General features: G+C 48.8%; 1 protein-coding gene across 2 annotated transcripts; it reads right to left on the reverse strand.

The window, feature by feature from the left end:
• Nucleotides 1-733: 733 nt before the first annotated feature.
• On the reverse strand, nucleotides 734-17,859 carry LOC106593653 (derlin-1). 2 transcript variants are annotated; one of them, XM_082959289.1, is made up of 7 exons: nucleotides 17,479-17,859; nucleotides 15,967-16,125; nucleotides 9,326-9,390; nucleotides 5,641-5,667; nucleotides 2,425-2,573; nucleotides 2,214-2,324; nucleotides 734-1,969 (listed from the first exon to the last, which is right to left on the reverse strand). In XM_082959289.1, the coding sequence occupies exons 1-7, from the start codon at nucleotides 17,507-17,509 to the stop codon at nucleotides 1,813-1,815; spliced, it is 699 nt and encodes a 232-aa protein (XP_082815415.1). In that variant the 5' UTR covers nucleotides 17,510-17,859; the 3' UTR covers nucleotides 734-1,812. The 2 variants fall into 2 exon arrangements, with proteins under 2 accessions (XP_082815415.1, XP_045552690.1); XM_045696734.2 differs by having other exon boundaries at nucleotides 16,014-16,125; nucleotides 17,479-17,858.
• Nucleotides 17,860-20,399: the final 2,540 nt, after the last annotated feature.

Raw genomic sequence — 20,399 nt, forward strand, 5'->3', positions numbered from 1 at the left:
AGCCCAAGCCTTTCGGACACTACAGATATTTGTGTGAGAACCAATTTTAAGGATGTCTCCTGGTCTGATAAACATAGCTGTAGCTCTGCCACCTTCCACAGATGTGCTGGATTGAGGACTGGCCCATGCAACAACAAAAACAGAATGATTTTGGTATTATGCTGATTTAGTTGATTGACATGCCCGCTTAATCTAAGGGAAATGCACACTCTGGGTACACCAAATATTGAGTCGCACCCCCCTTTTGCCCTCAGAACAGCCTCAATTCTTCAGAGCATGGACTACAAGGTGTTGAAAGCGTTCCACAGGGATGCTGATCCACGTTGACTACAAAGCTTCCCACAGTCAAGTTGGCTGGACGTCCTTTGGGTGGATCATTCTTGATATACACGGGAAACTTGAGCGTGGAAAAACCCAGCTAGTATGGCAACTCTTGTCACATCAGAGCGTACCCCATTCAAAGGCACATTTTGTGTCTTGCCCATTCACCCTTTGAATGACACAATCCTTCTTCAACCTGTCTCCCCTTTTTATCTACACTGATTCAAGTGAATGACAAAGGATCATAGCTTTCACCTGGTCAGTCTGTCACGGAAAGAGTGTTAATGTTGTGTTCTCAGTGTATATGGGCTGCCTTATTCTGCATTTTCCCCGTTCCTGTGTCCTTTAACAATATTTTGTTCCAGAGACATGCAATTGAGATGGAGAAATGCACAGGATTTGATTACTTCAGTACAATGTTCAAAGATGTTTTTATGCAACAAAACTGAGAAGTTATGTTCTGTTTACTCAAGTACAAAAGTTAGAGAAGCAGACCCAGCCAAAAAAAAAAGACATCCTCTGGTATAAGGTCAAGGGTCACTGTACATGTGTGTCGGGGTCAATTCCATTGGAAATTCCTTTTCCTCAATGCTTCTGAGGGGAAAAACAATTTCAGTTAACTTCTTGAATTGAAATTGACCCCAACCCTGGTGAATAACTCTTCATCCTCAAGACAAGTGTGCTGCTATTTAGACTGGATCATCTTCTGACTGAAAATCACTCATCGTGAAAACAATTGATACCCATTTCACACCAACTGGGGGTATTCATGAAATCTTGCAGTTTCATTTAATTTCCATGTTGCAGAGCTAAACCAAAGGAGAAACAGAACCATGACACTGCACTTTTATATGGATCCAAAGCAATCTACTGGGAGCACAGACTGTAGGCATTTCTCTCATAACAGACTGCATTGTTGCATCACTATTGAATTTTTATACTATGTTGAAGATTTGAATTTTTTTCCACAACTTCGACCCTACTCCCCCATTCAAAACAGACAAACATTCAGTGTGGTGGTGCGATCATACAACAGCACAGACCCGGGGGGGGGGGGGGGGGTGAAGAAGATATATTGTTTTGTGTTATTATATATGAGCCTCTATCTACACAGCCAGCGTGAGTGTTGCTGTTACCCCGTCTTCTATTTAAGGAGAGAGGAGCAAAGAGAATCCAGTCCTTAGTGCTCGGCTGTTCTCTCCCAGAACAATGCTTTTCTAAATAGCCAAACCCACGCTCTGAAAAGGCTGGCTGCGGCTGAGGCAACACACTGGTTAGGAGGAGCCCTGTAATTACAGTGTAATCAGATATGGCATCTTGTGTAAAAGAGAGCACTGAAAGAAAGAATAACATGCTGATCATTTCTACCCGGGAGTTAGATACAAAAACAATCTGCTTTCTTCTGCACAATTTGGACATCGGCAGTAGTCTTGAGGAGTGGAGAGTCTTGTGGAGACAAGAGTCTTTGTCCTGCTACTCAGTAGGACAGTCTCAGTCGTCCCCTAGACGGAAGCCAGCTCCCCAGGCATGACGTCCTCCCATACCTCCACCACCACCACCAGCACCGGCCTCAGGAGCTGCAGGTCTCCTGCTGGGTGGAGCTCCAAACCCAGACACGCCCCCTCGTCTGTTGGGCAGGAAGCGGTACCTGTAGAGGAGACAGAAGAAAGCATACTGTATTAAAACAGACATGCATCTCTGAAATGTAGAATAAGGAATCACAGAGGACAACAAGGCTGTGTTCAGCAGGAATGTTCACGTAGAAATATATTTGTGTAGAACAGACATGCATTACACATCTCTGACGTAGTATAAGGAATCGTCATGTTGCTTCAGGATTAAAGCAACACATGACTGGGACACCAGACAGGTAGAATAGCAGAGGAACTCACAGGAAGTCAGGTGTTGACAGGAAGGACCTGCCTCCCAGGTCCATGGGGTATTTAAACATCAGGAAGAAGTACAGATGGCCCACCAGGTTCCCAATCAGTTCATTGACAACACTGGAGATGAGAACAACCAAGACATTTAGGATTTTACTAATGACTTAGACATTGTAGTTCTAACATGTTGGATTGTTGACTAAATAATGGAACTACTTACGAGCCCCCAATAATGTAGTTGAATCCAAGGATGACCCAGGGTAGATAACATGCTTTGAAGCGTGTCCCAAACCAGAAGGAGACTATGGTTTCTCTGTTCAGCTGAGCCCACACGTACAGGACCGACATTATCAACGGGATCATCAGGAGCTGGAAAACACAGCATTTGCATATTTTCAAATCAAATTGGATTTGTCACAAGCGCCGAATACAACAGGTGTGTAGACCTTAGAGTGAAATGCTGACTACAACAGGTGTGTAGACCTTAGAGTGAAATGCTGACTACAACAGGTGTGTAGACCACAGAGTGAAATGCTGACTACAACAGGTGTGTAGACCATAGAGTGAAATGCTGACTACAACAGGTGTGTAGACCATAGAGTGAAATGCTGACTACAACAGGTGTGTAGACCACAGAGTGAAATGCTGACTACAACAGGTGTGTAGACCATAGAGTGAAATGCTGACTACAACAGGTGTGTAGACCATAGAGTGAAATGCTGACTGACAAGCCCTGAACCAACAATGCAGTTAAGAAAAAGAAGTGTTAGGTAAAAAAATAAAACAAATAATTAAAGAGCAGCAGTAAAATAACAATGTGGAGGCTATATACAGGGTGTTACGGTACAGAGTCAATGTGGAGGCTATATACAGGGTGTTACGGTACAGAGTCAATGTGGAGGCTATATACAGGGGGTACCGGTACAGAGTCAATGTGGAGGCTATATACAGGGGGTACCAGTACAGAGTCAATGTGGAGGCTATATACAGGGTGTTACGGTACAGAGTCAATGTGGAGGCTGTATACAGGGTGTTACGGTACAGAGTCAATGTGGAGGCTATATACAGGGGGTACCGGTACAGAGTCAATGTGGAGGCTATATACAGGGTGTTACGGTACAGAGTCAATGTGGAGGCTGTATACAGGGTGTTACGGTACAGAGTCAATGTGGAGGCTATATACAGGGGGTACCGGTACAGAGTCAATGTGGAGGCTATATACAGGGTGTTACGGTACAGAGTCAATGTGGAGGCTATATACAGGGTGTTACGGTACAGAGTCAATGTGGAGGCTATATACAGGGTGTTACGGTACTGAGTCAATGTGGAGGCTGTATACAGGGTGTTACGGTACTGAGTCAATGTGGAGGCTATATACAGGGGGTACCGGTACAGAGTCAATGTGGAGGCTGTATACAGGGTGTTACGGTACAGAGTCAATGTGGAGGCTGTATACAGGGTGTTACGGTACAGAGTCAACGTGGAGGCTATATACAGGGTGTTACGGTACAGAGTCAACGTGGAGGCTATATACAGGGTGTTACGGTACAGAGTCAATGTGGAGGCTGTATACAGGGTGTTACGGTACAGAGTCAATGTGGAGGCTATATACAGGGTGTTACGGTACAGAGTCAATGTGCGGGGGAACCGGTTAATCGAGGTAATATGTACATGTAGGTAGAGGTAATAGTAGTTCTCAAATCAGTCATTTCATAAGAGGTGGACCAAAACCTCATTCATTAGCTTTATCTAATAATGTAGGTTATAGATACATCCTCTTTTCCAAACCAACTGGCCAAGAGGCTGCAGCGACACAGCAGCAGACAGTCAGCAGAGATACCTTAGCACTGAAGCTGTAGATGGCATAGTTCTTATTGTCACGGTGACCACGGAAGTGCCCAGTTTGTTTACACTAAATGACAGTGGTTGTGATGACCCCTGGTAGATTTATGGTCAGTAGCACTGAGGCAGGACGACTAGCCTCTTAGCTGTCAGAGACTGATGACTGAGAGCTGTCTGAGGAACTGTCCCAAATGGCACCCTATTGCCTATTTAGTGCACTATGTTTGACCAGACTGCACAATGAAGGGAATAGGGTGCCATTTGGGACACAGCCCGATTGTCGGCCCCTCTGTGAAACAAGATACAGCAGACTAGACCAGTCTGATCATCCGACAGTAACTCCCCGTCGTGATAAACTGGACCAGTCTGATCCTCCGACAGTAACTCCCCGTCGTGATAAACTGGACCAGTCTGATCATCCGACAGTAACTGCCCGTCGTGATAAACTGGACCAGTCTGATCATCCGACAGTAACTGCCCGTCGTGATAAACTGGACCAGTCTGATCATCCGACAGTAACTGCCCGTCGTGATAAACTGGACCAGTCTGATCATCCGACAGTAACTCCCCGTCGTGATAAACTGGACCAGTCTGATCCTCCGACAGTAACTCCCCGTCGTGATAAACTGGACCAGTCTGACCATCCGACAGTAACTCCCCGTCGTGATAAACTGGACCAGTCTGATCATCCGACAGTAACTCCCCGTCGTGATAAACTGGACCAGTCTGATCATCCGACAGTAACTGCCCGTCGTGATAAACTGGACCAGTCTGATCATCCGACAGTAACTCCCCGTCGTGATAAACTGGACCAGTCTGATCATCCGACAGTAACTCCCCGTCGTGATAAACTGGACCAGTCTGATCATCCGACAGTAACTGCCCGTCGTGATAAACTGGACCAGTCTGATCATCCGACAGTAACTCCCCGTCGTGATAAACTGGACCAGTCTGATCATCCGACAGTAACTCCCCGTCGTGATAAACTGGACCAGTCTGACCATCCGACAGTAACTGCCCGTCGTGATAAACTGGACCAGTCTGATCCGCCGACAGTAACTGCCCGTCGTGATAAACTGGACCAGTCTGATCATCCGACCTTCTTAATGAACCTAGTTTACATGATGTTCTACAGATTAAAGGGACAATCCACTCAAACTACAGTATGTGTTGGTATTGTTCCAATAGTCCGCTGTTGATTCAGTCCCAATATGTTTCGCATGTCAGCAGTCAAGTTGTTTTGCATCATCATGATGCTGTGGCCAGTGACACTTTGCTTCTAGAAAGTCCATTATCTTGAAAACTTGATTGCTGACATGCAAAACATATTTGGACTGTATCAACAATGGACTAATGGAAAATAATACCAAAAGAGAGTTTGAGTGAATTTTCTCACATACATACATACATACATACATACATACATACATACATACACACCCCTAGCTAATAAAACCTTGCCTATCCTTGCCAGGTACAGTAGAGATGGGCTGACAGCCTTTAATGCAGGGTTGGACTATTTGTCTTGGAACGTGGTGGTAAATGAAAAAAGAAACAGGTCTTAATTATTCTAATCAAAGGAGAAGAAACGTACCTGCATGTCCATCATTAAGCCGGTTATCTACACAAGCAATGTTAAGGAAACCTGTATTCTTCCTGTCAGGATCAATTATTTTACACATGTTGAATCAAACTCTTTCCTCTACTTCTATAGAAACAGGCCACATGACCTGACCTTCATTTCCATTTTAGTTACCCAAAAGGAAGAGCAGTGGAACAGATGACTTGACAACAGAACTGTTCTGTCATGGAGCATAGAGGAGCCTAATGATCCATTCCAGATGTACTGAGGTTCTGCAACCACAACACAGTAACTGAGGCAGCATGGGTAGAAAAACAGAGGCTATATTTGAACCAGATCTTTCATGTGAGTAGTGTTGTCCATCCATATGACCTGCATTAACCACATGGCTGTACAGAGACTGTAGCTAGGCCTCTAGCAGGCTGGGGGTTTGGCTGTACAGAGACTGTAGCTAGGCCACTAGCAGGCTGGGGGTTTGGCTGTACAGAGACTGTAGCTAGGCCACTAGCAGGCAGGGGGGTTGGCTGTACAGAGACTGTAGCTAGGCCACTAGCAGGCTGGGGGTTTGGCTGTACAGAGACTGTAGCTAGGCCACTAGCAGGCTGGGGGTTTGGCTGTACAGAGACTGTAGCTAGGCCACTAGCAGGCAGGGGGTTTGGCTGTACAGAGACTGTAGCTAGGCCACTAGCAGGCTGGGGGTTTGGCTGTACAGAGACTGTAGCTAGGCCACTAGCAGGCAGGGGGTTTGGCTGTACAGAGACTGTAGCTAGGCCACTAGCAGGCAGGGGGTTAGGCTGTACAGAGACTGTAGCTAGGCCACTAGCAGGCAGGGGGTTTGGCTGTACAGAGACTGTAGCTAGGCCACTAGCAGGCAGGGGGTTTGGCTGTACAGAGACTGTAGCTAGGCCACTAGCAGGCTGGGGGTTTGGCTGTACAGAGACTGTAGCTAGGCCACTAGCAGGCTGGGGGTTTGGCTGTACAGAGACTGTAGCTAGGCCTCTAGCAGGCTGGGGGTTTGGCTGTACAGAGACTGTAGCTAGGCCACTAGCAGGCAGGGGGTTTGGCTGTACAGAGACTGTAGCTAGGCCACTAGCAGGCAGGGGGTTTGGCTGTACAGAGACTGTAGCTAGGCCACTAGCAGGCAGGGGGTTTGGCTGTACAGAGACTGTAGCTAGGCCACTAGCAGGCAGGGGGTTTGGCTGTACAGAGACTGTAGCTAGGCCGCTAGCAGGCTGGGGGTTTGGCTGTATCACATGGCTGTACAGAGACTGTAGCTAGGCCACTAGCAGGCTGGGGGTTTGGCTGTACAGAGACTGTAGCTAGGCCTCTAGCAGGCTGGGGGTTTGGCTGTACAGAGACTGTAGCTAGGCCACTAGCAGGCTGGGGGTTTGGCTGTACAGAGACTGTAGCTAGGCCTCTAGCAGGCTGGGAGTTTGGCTGTACAGAGACTGTAGCTAGGCCACTAGCAGGCAGGGGGTTTGGCTGTACAGAGACTGTAGCTAGGCCACTAGCAGGCAGGGGGTTTGGCTGTACAGAGACTGTAGCTAGGCCACTAGCAGGCAGGGGGTTTGGCTGTATCACATGGCTGTACAGAGACTGTAGCTAGGCCACTAGCAGGCAGGGGGTTTGGCTGTACAGAGACTGTAGCTAGGCCACTAGCAGGCAGGGGGTTTGGCTGTACAGAGACTGTAGCTAGGCCACTAGCAGGCAGGGGGTTTGGCTGTACAGAGACTGTAGCTAGGCCACTAGCAGGCAGGGGGTTTGGCTGTACAGAGACTGTAGCTAGGCCACTAGCAGGCAGGGGGTTTGGCTGTACAGAGACTGTAGCTAGGCCACTAGCAGGCAGGGGGTTTGGCTGTACAGAGACTGTAGCTAGGCCACTAGCAGGCAGGGGGTTTGGCTGTACAGAGACTGTAGCTAGGCCACTAGCAGGCAGGGGGTTTGGCTGTACAGAGACTGTAGCTAGGCCACTAGCAGGCAGGGGGTTTGGCTGTACAGAGACTGTAGCTAGGCCACTAGCAGGCAGGGGGTTTGGCTGTACAGAGACTGTAGCTAGGCCACTAGCAGGCAGGGGGTTTGGCTGTACAGAGACTGTAGCTAGGCCACTAGCAGGCAGGGGGTTTGGCTGTACAGAGACTGTAGCTAGGCCACTAGCAGGCTGGGGGTTTGGCTGTACAGAGACTGTAGCTAGGCCACTAGCAGGCTGGGGGTTTGGCTGTACAGAGACTGTAGCTAGGCCACTAGCAGGCTGGGGGTTTGGCTGTACAGAGACTGTAGCTAGGCCACTAGCAGGCTGGGGGTTTGGCTGTACAGAGACTGTAGCTAGGCCACTAGCAGGCTGGGGGTTTGGCTGTACAGAGACTGTAGCTAGGCCACTAGCAGGCTGGGGGTTTGGCTGTACAGAGACTGTAGCTAGGCCACTAGCAGGCTGGGGGTTTGGCTGTACAGAGACTGTAGCTAGGCCACTAGCAGGCAGGGGGTTTGGCTGTACAGAGACTGTAGCTAGGCCACTAGCAGGCTGGGGGTTTGGCTGTACAGAGACTGTAGCTAGGCCACTAGCAGGCTGGGGGTTAGGCTGTACAGAGACTGTAGCTAGGCCACTAGCAGGCTGGGGGTTTGGCTGTACAGAGACTGTAGCTAGGCCACTAGCAGGCTGGGGGTTTGGCTGTACAGAGACTGTAGCTAGGCCACTAGCAGGCTGGGGGTTTGGCTGTACAGAGACTGTAGCTAGGCCACTAGCAGGCTGGGGGTTTGGCTGTACAGAGACTGTAGCTAGGCCACTAGCAGGCTGGGGGTTTGGCTGTACAGAGACTGTAGCTAGGCCACTAGCAGGCAGGGGGTTTGGCTGTACAGAGACTGTAGCTAGGCCACTAGCAGGCTGGGGGTTTGGCTGTACAGAGACTGTAGCTAGGCCACTAGCAGGCTGGGGGTTAGGCTGTACAGAGACTGTAGCTAGGCCACTAGCAGGCAGGGGGTTAGGCTGTACAGAGACTGTAGCTAGGCCACTAGCAGGCAGGGGGTTTGGCTGTACAGAGACTGTAGCTAGGCCACTAGCAGGCAGGGGGTTTGGCTGTACAGAGACTGTAGCTAGGCCACTAGCAGGCTGGGGGTTTGGCTGTACAGAGACTGTAGCTAGGCCACTAGCAGGCAGGGGGTTTGGCTGTCTAGAGACACAGAGCCTGGTTTGCCTGTACCGCATGGCTGTCCAGAGAAACAGATTGTAGCTAGGCTACTGGAAAGGGGCTGAACTGTTGCTAGGCAGCTTAACAGGCAGGGGGCAGCTCTAATAACACATACTATAACATGGCCTAGACTCAGGCAGAAACAATGGCAGTTCATGGAACAAAACATGAACAACTATTAGCCTACCTTTAACAATGGACAAAACAGCATAACGTCATTGTCTGATGAAAACCTTGTAACTCCAATTTTGCAAATATATATATTTTTTTTACATTCATTTAAAAGCAGTAACTCCCCTCAATGTTCCCTGAACATTTCATGACTCAAGGACACAAAACATTTATTCAAAATGTCTAAAGTTTCATAATAGTATGTTCCTTTTTCCTGAAAAGTTGATGTTTTGAAGGTTGTCAGACGGTGACGATAAGTTGAACGCATGGCTCATTGATTTACTATGACTGATAAAGTTGTCAGCTGCATAAAAGATGAAGGCTGATAAGCAGGTAAAGGATACAACGATGCAGATCCAGTTGAACAGCAGCATGAACACAAAGTCAGCCGGTCGCCCATCAAACGCACCTGGAAGAAAGAAAACATACAGGGATTGTTTGTTTATAATGTAAACATGTTTCCATGCCAATAAAGCCCCTTTCAATTTCAATTGAGAGAGAGCTTTATTTTAGCCACAGGTAATAGGTGTCATCACTAAACACTGTACATACAGACCTAACACCGCACCACTAAACACTGTACATACAGACCTAACACCACTAAACACTGTACATACAGACCTAACACCGCACCACTAAACACTGTACATACAGACCTAACACCGCATGACTAAACACTGTACATACAGACCTAACACCGCATGACTAAACACTGTACATACAGACCTAACACCGCATGACTAAACACTGTGCATACAGACCTAACACCGCATGACTAAACACTGTACATACAGACCTAACACCACTAAACACTGTACATACAGACCTAACACCACTAAACACTGTACATACAGACCTAACACCACTAAACACTGTACATACAGACCTAACACCACTAAACACTGTACATACAGACCTAACACCACTAAACACTGTACATACAGACCTAACACCGCATCACTAAACACTGTACATACAGACCTAACACCACTAAACACTGTACATACAGACCTAACACCACTAAACACTGTACATACAGACCTAACACCACTAAACACTGTACATACAGACCTAACACCACTAAACACTGTACATACAGACCTAACACCACTAAACACTGTACATACAGACCTAACACCACTAAACACTGTACATACAGACCTAACACCACTAAACACTGTACATACAGACCTAACACCACTAAACACTGTACATACAGACCTAACACCACTAAACACTGTACATACAGACCTAACACCACTAAACACTGTACATACAGACCTAACACCACTAAACACTGTACATACAGACCTAACACCACTAAACACTGTACATACAGACCTAACACCACTAAACACTGTACATACAGACCTAACACCACTAAACACTGTACATACAGACCTAACACCACTAAACACTGTACATACAGACCTAACACCACTAAACACTGTACATACAGACCTAACACCACTAAACACTGTACATACAGACCTAACACCACTAAACACTGTACATACAGACCTAACACCACTAAACACTGTACATACAGACCTAACACCACAACTTTTTATTTAATCACCGCAATTATTTATTTCAATCATATTCTATTGCCTGGCCCCACCATGATCAGAAGATTTGAATGAAAAAGCTCCATGTGTACTGAACGACACGGTCTGCTTCCTCCTAACTCCAACAGTCCTAATGTTGTGTAACAGATCAGGTCTAAAATGGAGCCTCACTAACGACAAGTGATCGGTGTGGCCTGGGGGGGGGTCTAGCTGTGTGGCATGGGGGGGGTCTAGCCGTGTGGCCTGGGAGGGGGGGGGGGGGGTCTAGCCGTGTGGCCTGGGAGGGGGGGGGTCTAGTAGCCGTGTGGCCTGGGAGGGGGGGGGGTCTAGCCGTGTGGCCTGGGAGGGGGGGGGGGGGGGTCTAGCCGTGTGGCCTGGGAGGGGGGGGGGGGGGGTCTAGCCGTGTGGCCTGGGGGGGGGGGGGGGGGGGGTCTAGCCGTGTGGCCTGGGAGGGGGGGTCTAGCCGTGTGGCCTGGGGGTGGGGGGGTCTAGCCGTGTGGCCTGGGGGGGGGGGGGGGTCTAGCCGTGTGGCCGGGGGGGGGGGGGGGTCTAGCCGTGTGGCCTGGGGGGGGGGGGGGGGTCTAGCTGTGTGGCCTGGGGGGGGGGGGGGGGGGGGGTCTAGCTGTGTGGCCTGGGAGGGGGGGTCTATTCGTGTGGCCTGGGGGGGGTCTAGCTGTCTAACCTGCTGCCTCTGGAGCACATCTACCATGTACCTGTCAGCATGGCTTCCAATCCAGCCCACTGCTCTTTAAACTCTCCACGTGACAGGCTCAACATGTATTATTTACCCTCAGACATAACAATGGCTAATGAGAGCTGGCAGACTGTCACCATAGCTAGCCTCTGGCCTGAGCCAGTCTCCAGCCTCTGTGACCTGAGCCCACCCGTCTCCAGCCTCTGTGACCTGAGCCCACCCGTCTCCAGCCTGTGACCTGAGCCCACCCGTCTCCAGCCTCTGTGACCTGAGCCCACCTGTCTCCAGCCTCTGTGACCTGGCGTCAACCCACCTTCTGTGACCTGGCGCGAACCCACCCGTCTCCAGCCTCTGTGACCTGAACACACCTGTCTCCAGCCTCTGTGACCTGGCGTCAACCCACCTTCTGTGACCTGGCGTGAACCCACCTTCTGTGACCTGGCGCGAACCCACCTTCTGTGACCTGGCGCGAACCCACCTTCTGTGACCTGGCGCGAACCCACCTTCTGTGACCTGGCGTGAACCCACCTTCTGTGACCTGGTGTGAACCCACCTTCTGTGACCTGGCGCGAACCCACCTTCTGTGACCTGGCGCGAACCCACCTGTCTCCAGCCTCTGTGACCTGGCGTGAACCCACCTTCTGTGACCTGGTGTGAACCCAAGAAGCTAGCTAGCTAACGAAGAACAACAAAGAATATCTAGTTAACAGAAGAAAAGAAAGTGAAAATCAGGACAGAAGAAAAAGGATATCAAAGTGAAACAGTTCTCTAAAGACACAGGAGACAATAATACAAGAAACAACACTTCTGTAGCTTGTCAACTATGTGTCTGTCTATCCTTGTTCTCTCCTCTCTGCACAGGCCATACAAACGCTTCACACCGCGTGGCCGCTGCCACTCTAACCTGGTGGTCCCAGCGCGCACGACACACGTGGAGTTCCAGGTCTCCGGCAGCCTCTGGAACTGCCGGTCTGCAGCCAACAAGGCTGAGTTCATCTCAGCCTATGCTACCCTCCAGTCCCTAGACTTCCTGGCGCTGACGGAAACATGGATTACCACAGATAACACTGCTACTCCTACTGCTCTCTCCTCGTCTGCCCACGTTTTCTCGCATACCCCTAGAGCATCGAGCCAGCGAGGTGGTGGCACTGGAATCCTCATCTCTCCCAAGTGGACATTCTCTCTTTCTCCCCTGACCCATCTGTCTATCTCCTCATTTGAATTCCATGCTGTCACAGTTACCAGCCATTTCAAGCTTAACATCCTTATCATTTATCGCCCTCCAGGTTCCCTTGGAGAGTTCATCAATGAGCTTGACGCCTTGATAAGTTCCTTTCCTGAGGATGGCTCACCTCTCACAGTTCTGGGTGACTTTAACCTCCCCACGTCTACCTTTGACTCATTCCTCTCTGCCTCCTTCTTTCCACTCCTCTCCTCTTTTGACCTCACCCTCTCACCTTCCCCCCCCTACTCACAAGGCAGGCAATACGCTTGACCTCATCTTTACTAGATGCTGTTCTTCCACTAATCTCATTGCAACTCCCCTCCAAATCTCCGACCACTACCTTGTATCCTTTTCCCTCTTGCTCTCATCCAACACTTCTCACTCTGCCCCTACTCGGATGGTATTGCGCCGTCCCAACCTTCGCTCTCTCTCTCCCGCTACTCTCTCCTCTTCCATCCTATCATCTCTTCCCTCTGCTCAAACCTTCTCCAACCTATCTCCTGATTCTGCCTCCTCAACCCTCCTCTCCTCCCTTTCTGCATCCTTTGATTTTCTCTGTCCCCTATCCTCCAGGCCGGCTCGGTCCTCCCCTCCTGCTCCGTGGCTCGACGACTCACTACGAGCTCACAGAACAAGGCTCCGGGCAGCCGAGCGGAAATGGAGGAAAACTCGCCTCCCTGCGGACCTGGCATCCTTTCACTCCCTCCTCTCTACATTCTCCTCTTCTGTCTCTGCTGCTAAAGCCACTTTCTACCACTCTAAATTCCAAGCATCTGCCTCTAACCCTAGGAAGCTCTTTGCTACCTTCTCCTCCCTCCTGAATCCTCCTTCCCCTCCCCCCCCCCTCCTCCCTCTCTGCAGATGACTTCGTCAACCATTTTGAAAAGAAGGTTGACGATATCCGATCCTCGTTTGCTAAGTCAAACGACACCGCTGGTCCTGCTCACACTGCCCTACCCTGTGCTTTGACCTCTTTCTCCCCTCTCTCTCCAGATGAAATCTCGCGTCTTGTGACGGCCGGCCGCCCAACAACCTGCCCACTTGACCCTATCCCCTCCTCTCTTCTCCAGACCATTTCCGGAGACCTTCTCCCCTTCCTCACCTCGCTCATCAACTCATCCTTGACCGCTGGCTACGTCCCTTCCGTCTTTAAGAGAGCGAGAGTTGCACCCCTTCTGAAAAAACCTACACTCGATCCCTCCGATGTCAACAACTACAGACCAGTATCCCTTCTTTCTTTTCTCTCCAAAACTCTTGAACGTGCCGTCCTTGGCCAGCTCTCCTGCTATCTCTCTCAGAATGACCTTCTTGATCCTAATCAGTCAGGTTTCAAGACTGGGCATTCAACTGAGACTGCTCTTCTCTGTGTCACGGAGGCTCTCCGCACTGCTAAAGCTAACTCTCTCTCCTCTGCTCTCATCCTTCTAGACCTATCTGCTGCCTTTGATACTGTGAACCATCAGATCCTCCTCTCCACCCTCTCCGAGTTGGGCATCTCCGGCGCGGCCCACGCTTGGATTGCGTCCTACCTGACAGGTCGCTCCTACCAGGTGGCGTGGCGAGAATCTGTCTCCGCACCATGCGCTCTCACCACTGGTGTCCCCCAGGGCTCTGTTCTAGGCCCTCTCCTATTCTCGCTATACACCAAGTCACTTGGCTCTGTCATATCCTCACATGGTCTCTCCTATCATTGCTATGCAGACGACACACAATTAATCTTCTCCTTTCCCCCTTCTGATAACCAGGCTGTGAATCGCATCTCTGCATGTCTGTCAGACATATCAGTGTGGATGACGGATCACCAGCTCAAGCTGAACCTCGGCAAGACGGAGCTGCTCTTCCTCCCGGGGAAGGACTGCCCGTTCCATGATCTCGCCATCACGGTTGACAACTCCCTTGTGTCCTCCTCCCAGAGTGCTAAGAACCTTGGCGTGATCCTGGACAACACCCTGTCGTTCTCCACTAACATCAAGGCGGTGACCCGATCCTGTAGGTTCATGCTCTACAACATTCGCAGAGTACGACCCTGCCTCACACAGGAAGCGGCGCAGGTCCTAATCCAGGCACTTGTCATCTCCCGTCTGGATTACTGCAACTCGCTGTTGGCTGGGCTCCCTGCCTGTGCCATTAAACCCCTACAACTCATCCAGAACGCCGCAGCCCGTCTGGTGTTCAACCTTCCCAAGTTCTCTCACGTCACCCCGCTCCTCCGCTCTCTCCACTGGCTTCCAGTTAAAGCTCGCATCCGCTACAAGACCATGGTGATTGCCTACGGAGCTGTGAAGGGAACGGCACCTCCATACCTTCAGGCTCTGATCAGGCCCTACACCCAAACAAGGGCACTGCGTTCATCCACCACTGGCCTGCTGGCCCCCCTACCTCTGAGGAAGCACAGTTCCCGCTCAGCCCAGTCAAAACTGTTCGCTGCTCTGGCACCCCAATGGTGGAACAAGCTCCCTCACGACGCCAGGACAGCGGAGTCAATCACCACTTTCCGGAGACACCTGAAACCCCACCTCTTTAAGGAATACCTAGGATAGGATAAAGTAATCCTTCTAACCCCCCCTCCCCCCCCTTAAAAGATTTAGATGCACTATTGTAAAGTGGTTGTTCCACTGGATATCATAAGGTGAATGCACCATTTTGTAAGTCGCTCTGGATAAGAGCGTCTGCTAAATGACTTAAATGTAAAATGTAAATGTAACCCACCTTCTGTGACCTGGCGCGAACCCACCTGTCTCCAGCCTCTGTGACCTGGCGTGAACCCACCTTCTGTGACCTGGCGTGAACCCACCTGTCTCCAGCCTCTGTGACCTGGCGTCAACCCACCTTCTGTGACCTGGCGTGAACCCACCTGTCTTCACTGGGATATAGGACTACTCAGTGATGTGAAACATTCTGAACCTTGTTACAGATCTATTAATTCTGTTTCCCTGACAACTCCCTATTCTACATGAAGGTTTGTATCTGAACGTTCTGTAACATTACATGGTCCTGAACTGGCCCCTGCTAGAGGACCATGTGAACCCACCTGTCTCCAGCCTGGTAGAGTACTGTGTGAACCCACCTGTCTCCAGCCTGGTAGAGTACTGTGTGAACCCACCTGTCTCCAGCCTGGTAGAGTACCGTGTGAACCCACCTGTCTCCAGCCTGGTAGAGTACCGTGTGAACCCACCTGTCTCCAGCCTGGTAGAGTACCGTGTGAACCCACCTGTCTCCAGCCTGGTAGAGTACCGTGTGAACCCACCTGTCTCCAGCCTGGTAGAGGACTGTGTGAACCCACCTGTCTCCAGCCTGGTGAGTACTGTGTGAACCCACCTGTCTCCAGCCTGGTAGAGTACTGTGTGAACCCACCTGTCTCCAGCCTGGTAGAGTACTGTGTGAACCCACCTGTCTCCAGCCTGGTAGAGTACTGTGTGAACCCACCTGTCTCCAGCCTGGTAGAGTACTGTGTGAACCCACCTGTCTCCAGCCTGGTAGAGTACTGTGTGAACCCACCTGTCTCCAGCCTGGTAGAGTACTGGTAGAGTACTGTGTGAACCCACCTGTCTCCAGCCTGGTAGAGTACTGGTAGAGGAAATAAAGATTCACTAGGTAGAGGAAGCCTGTTCCAGGGCCCACAGGGAAGTATAGGGTGGAGGTGATTGGTCTCCATACCTGTAGAGAGAGAGATACAGAGTCTGTTAGCATTTAGACATGTCAGGGCAGTAACTGGTGGTGGGGGGGGGCAGGGCAGTAACTGGTAGGGGGGGGGGGGGTACCAGGGCAGTAACTGGTAGGGGGGGGGGGGGGGGGGGGAAATGGAACAGCCCAGACTGCCCAGCACAGGTGTGCCAGCTGTGGCATCACCAATGGAAACCTACTCTGCCTTCACAAGATAACCAGTAGTCAGCTGAGCTGTCAGGGCCGAGAACCGATACTGTCCACACTGTATGTGTTCGTGGTGGAAAATAACCCAATTATCATACTTGATTAAAAGTAAAGATACTGTAATAGAACATTTGAAAAGTATAATAGAAATGTAAAAGTCACCCCCCCAAAAAATACTACTTGAGTAAAAGTATTTGGTTTTAAATATACTTAAGTATCAAAAGTAAAAGTATTAATAAATTCAAATAGAAACCAAGATGTTTTGAATATTTTGAATATTTTTTTAAGGATAGCCCAGGGCACACTACAACACGCAGACATCGTTTACAAACGAAGCATTTGTGTTTAGTGAGTCTGCCAGATCAGAGGCAGTAGGGATGTTCTCTTGATAAGTGAGTGAATTGGACCACTTTCCTGTCCTGCTAAGCATTGAAAATATAACAAGTACTTCTGGGTGTCAGGGAAAATGTTTGGAGTAAAAAGAACATTTTATTTAGGATTGTAGTGAAATAAAAGTAAACTAATAATTAAGTGGTACTTTCAAGTATTTTTACTTAAGTACTTTACACCACTGTGTGTGTGTGTGTGTGTGTGTGTGTGTGTGTGTGTGTGTGTGTGTGTGTGTGTGTGTGTGTGTGAACCCAGGTCATAGAGCTGGGGTCCAGTACCAAAAGAAGGGTCTAGTGTGACACCACCTGTCAGAAGACTATGATTGAAACCCTTGCTTGCTTGAGAGTCATAATGACTACTGTATGTAATGTGGGAGGAGCCAGTTATGATGAGGATGTCCAAAGATGGATGTGATAGCGCCACCTGTTGGAATTGTATTGACATTTTTGGTCAAACCTCACTCAACCAAACCTGTAACAAATGCTGGAACATCAAATATTTGTGAGATATTCACCAAACCTTTCGGAATAATCATGTAGTTAATTTGTACATAATTGCTATTGAAAATGCTGCTAACCTATCATTGAACTAGCGTCTTCACGCATCCCGGAAGTCCAACCTGTTTGTTTTATGATTGGACTGAATTCACATCCCTCGTACAATCCAAGGCCTGCTAGCCTTGATGCTAGGCTATCATAGCAACACAGCGAATTGTAGCACACATAAACAACCCCACTGCCCATAACTCACCTGAAATTTGTGAAAGAAGTTCTCTGGCCATAAGACGAGGTACATGGGACTGATTAGTCCCAGTTTACCTATCAAGGGAACCGCAATCGACCCAGCAAACCAGTACCGGGTGATGAACGGGATTGTTTTGAACCAGTCCCCGATATCTGACATCTTTCCATACGATCTTGGCAAAACGACCACAGTCAACGAATTGCCTAAAGGCAAACGAACAGTCCCAAAGTCCTGTGGTGACTGACGATACCCCTTGTGTTATAATTCCCTTTCGATTACAACAATTATTCACGAACGTTTGTTTCCTCAGTCAAGTTTTCATGACGTGGCTTCTTATTATACCTCAATCTTCTCGCGACTAGCTCTTGAACTGCTCACTTCCTGTCGAATTTGCGCCGCAGTCCTTGCTATCTGGGATCCTTGGGACGTCTAGAATCTGATGTTACCCCATTCAAGTTGAAATGTTGAATGATTTACACCGAACAAAAATATAAACACAAAATGCAACAATTTCTAAGATTGCACTGAGTTACAGTTCATATAAGGAAATCAGTCAATTTAAATAAATTCCTTAGGCCATAATCTATGGATTTCACATGACTGGAAATACAGATACAGTGAGGGAAAAAAGTATTTGATCCCCTGCTGATTTTGTACGTTTGCTCAGTCTATAATTTTAATGGTAGGTTTATTTGAACAGTGAGAGACAGAATAACAACAAAAAATCCTGAAAAAAAAAAACGCATGTCAAAAATGTTAGAAATTGATTAGCATTTTAATGAGGGAAATAAGTATTTGACCCCCTCTCAATCAGAAAGATTTTTGGCTCCCAAGTGTCTTTTATACAGGTAACGAGCTGAGATTAGGAGCACACTCTTAAAGGGAGTGCTCCTAATCTCAGTTTGTTACCTGTATAAAAGACACCTGCCCACAGAAGCAATCATTCAATCAGATTCCAAACTGTCCACCATGGCCAAGACCAAAGAGCTCTCCAAGGATGTCAGGGACAAGATTGTAGATCTACACAAGGCTGGAATGGGCTACAAGACCATCGCCAAGCAGCTTGGTGAGAAGGTGACAACAGTTGATGCGATTATTCGCAAATGGAAGAAACACAAAAGAACTGTCAATCTCCCTCGGCCTGGGTCTCCATGCAAGATCTCACCTCGTGGAGTTGCAATGATCATGAGAACGGTGAGGAATCAGCCCAGAACTACACGGGAGGATCTTGTCAATGATCTCAAGGCAGCTGGGACCATAGTCACCAAGAAAACAATTGGTAACACTATGCCGTGAAGGACTGAAATCCTGCAGCGCCCGCAAGGTCCCCATGCTCAAGAAAGCACATATACATGCCCGTCTGAAGTTTGCCAATGAACATCTGAATGATTCAGAGGACAACTGGGTGAAAGTGTTGTGGTCAGATGAGACCAAAATGGAGCTCTTTGGCATCAACTCAACTCGCCGTGTTTGGAGGAGGAGGAATGCTGCCTATGACCCCAAGAACACCATCCCCACCGTCAAAAATGGAAGTGGAAACATTATGCTTTGGGGGTGTTTTTCTGCTAAGGGGACAGGACAACTTTACCGCATCAAAGGGACGATGGACGGGACCATGTACCGTCAAATCTTTCCCTCAGCCAGGGCATTGAAAATGGGTCATGGATGTGTATTCCAGCATGACAAGGACCCAAAACACACGGGCAAGGCAACAAAGGAGTGGCTCAAGAAGAAGCACATTAAGGTCCTGGAGTGGCCTAGCCAGTCTCCAGACCTTAATCCCATAGAAAATCTGTGGAGGGAGCTGAAAGTTCGAGTTGCCAAACGTCAGCCTCGAAACCTTAATGATTTGGAGAAGATCTGCAAAGAGGAGTGGGACAAAATCCCTCCTGAGATGTGTGCAAACCTGGTTGCCAACTACAAGAAACATCTGACCTCTGTGATTGCCAACAAGGGTTTTGCCACCAAGTACTAAGTCATGTTTTGCAGAGGGGTCAAATACTTATTTCCCTCATTAAAATGCTAATCCTTTTATAACATTTTTGACATGCGTTTTTCAGGATTTTTTTGTTGTTATTCTGTCTGTCACTGGTCAAATAAACCTACCATTAAAATTATAGACTGATAATTTCTTTGTCAGTGGGCAAACGTACAAAATCAGCAGGGGATCAAATACTTTTTTCCCTCACTGTATGCATCTGTTGGTCAAAGAAACCTTTAAAAAAAAGGTAGGGGCGTGGATCAGAAAACCGATCCGTAGCTGATGACACCACCATTTGCCTCTTGCAGCGTGACACATTCCCTTTGCATAGAGTTGACTAGGCTGTTGATTGTGGAATGTTTTCCCACTTCTCTTCAATGGCTGTGCGAATTTGCTGGATATTGGCAGGAACTGGAACACACTGTTGTACACGTCGATCCAGAGCATCCCAAACATGCTCAATGGTTGACATGTCAGGTGAGTATGCAGGCCATGGAAAAACTGGGACATTTTCATCTTCCAGGAATTGTGTACAGATCCTTGTGACATGGGGCTGTGCATTATCATGCTGAAACATGAGGTGATGGCGGCGAATGAATGGCACGATAATGGGCCTCATGATCTCGTTATGGCATCTCTGTGCATTCAAGTTGCCATTGATAAAATGCAATTGTGTTTGTTGTCCGTAGCTTATGCCTGCCCATACCATAACCCCACCATTGGGCACTCTGTTCACAACGTTGACATCGGCAAACCGCTTGCCCACACGACGTCATCTGTCCGGTACAGTTGAAACCGGGATTTATCCATCGAAGGTAAGCATTTGCCCACTGACTGCAGTCAGGTCAAGACCACAGGAGGTTGGTGGCAACTTAATTGTGGCGAACGGGCTCGGGGTAATGGCTGGAGCAGAATAGGTGTAATGGTATCAAATACATCAAACACA

This window comes from Salmo salar, chromosome 02, assembly GCF_965601325.2.
Source record: "Salmo salar chromosome 02, fSalSal1, whole genome shotgun sequence".
Lineage (NCBI taxonomy): Eukaryota > Metazoa > Chordata > Actinopteri > Salmoniformes > Salmonidae > Salmo > Salmo salar.

Bases quoted from the DNA above. Each gene is read 5' to 3' on its own strand.
- LOC106593653 (XM_045696734.2), bottom strand. From the start codon at position 17,631: ATGTCAGATATCGGGGACTGGTTCAAAACAATCCCGTTCATCACCCGG. The intron at 16,126-17,478 runs GTGAGTTATGGG...CTCTCTCTACAG, and splicing joins ACTTCTTTCACAAATTTCAG to GTATGGAGACCAATCACCTC. The intron at 1,970-2,213 runs GTGAGTTCCTCT...TCTCCTCTACAG, and splicing joins CTGTCAACACCTGACTTCCT to GTACCGCTTCCTGCCCAACA.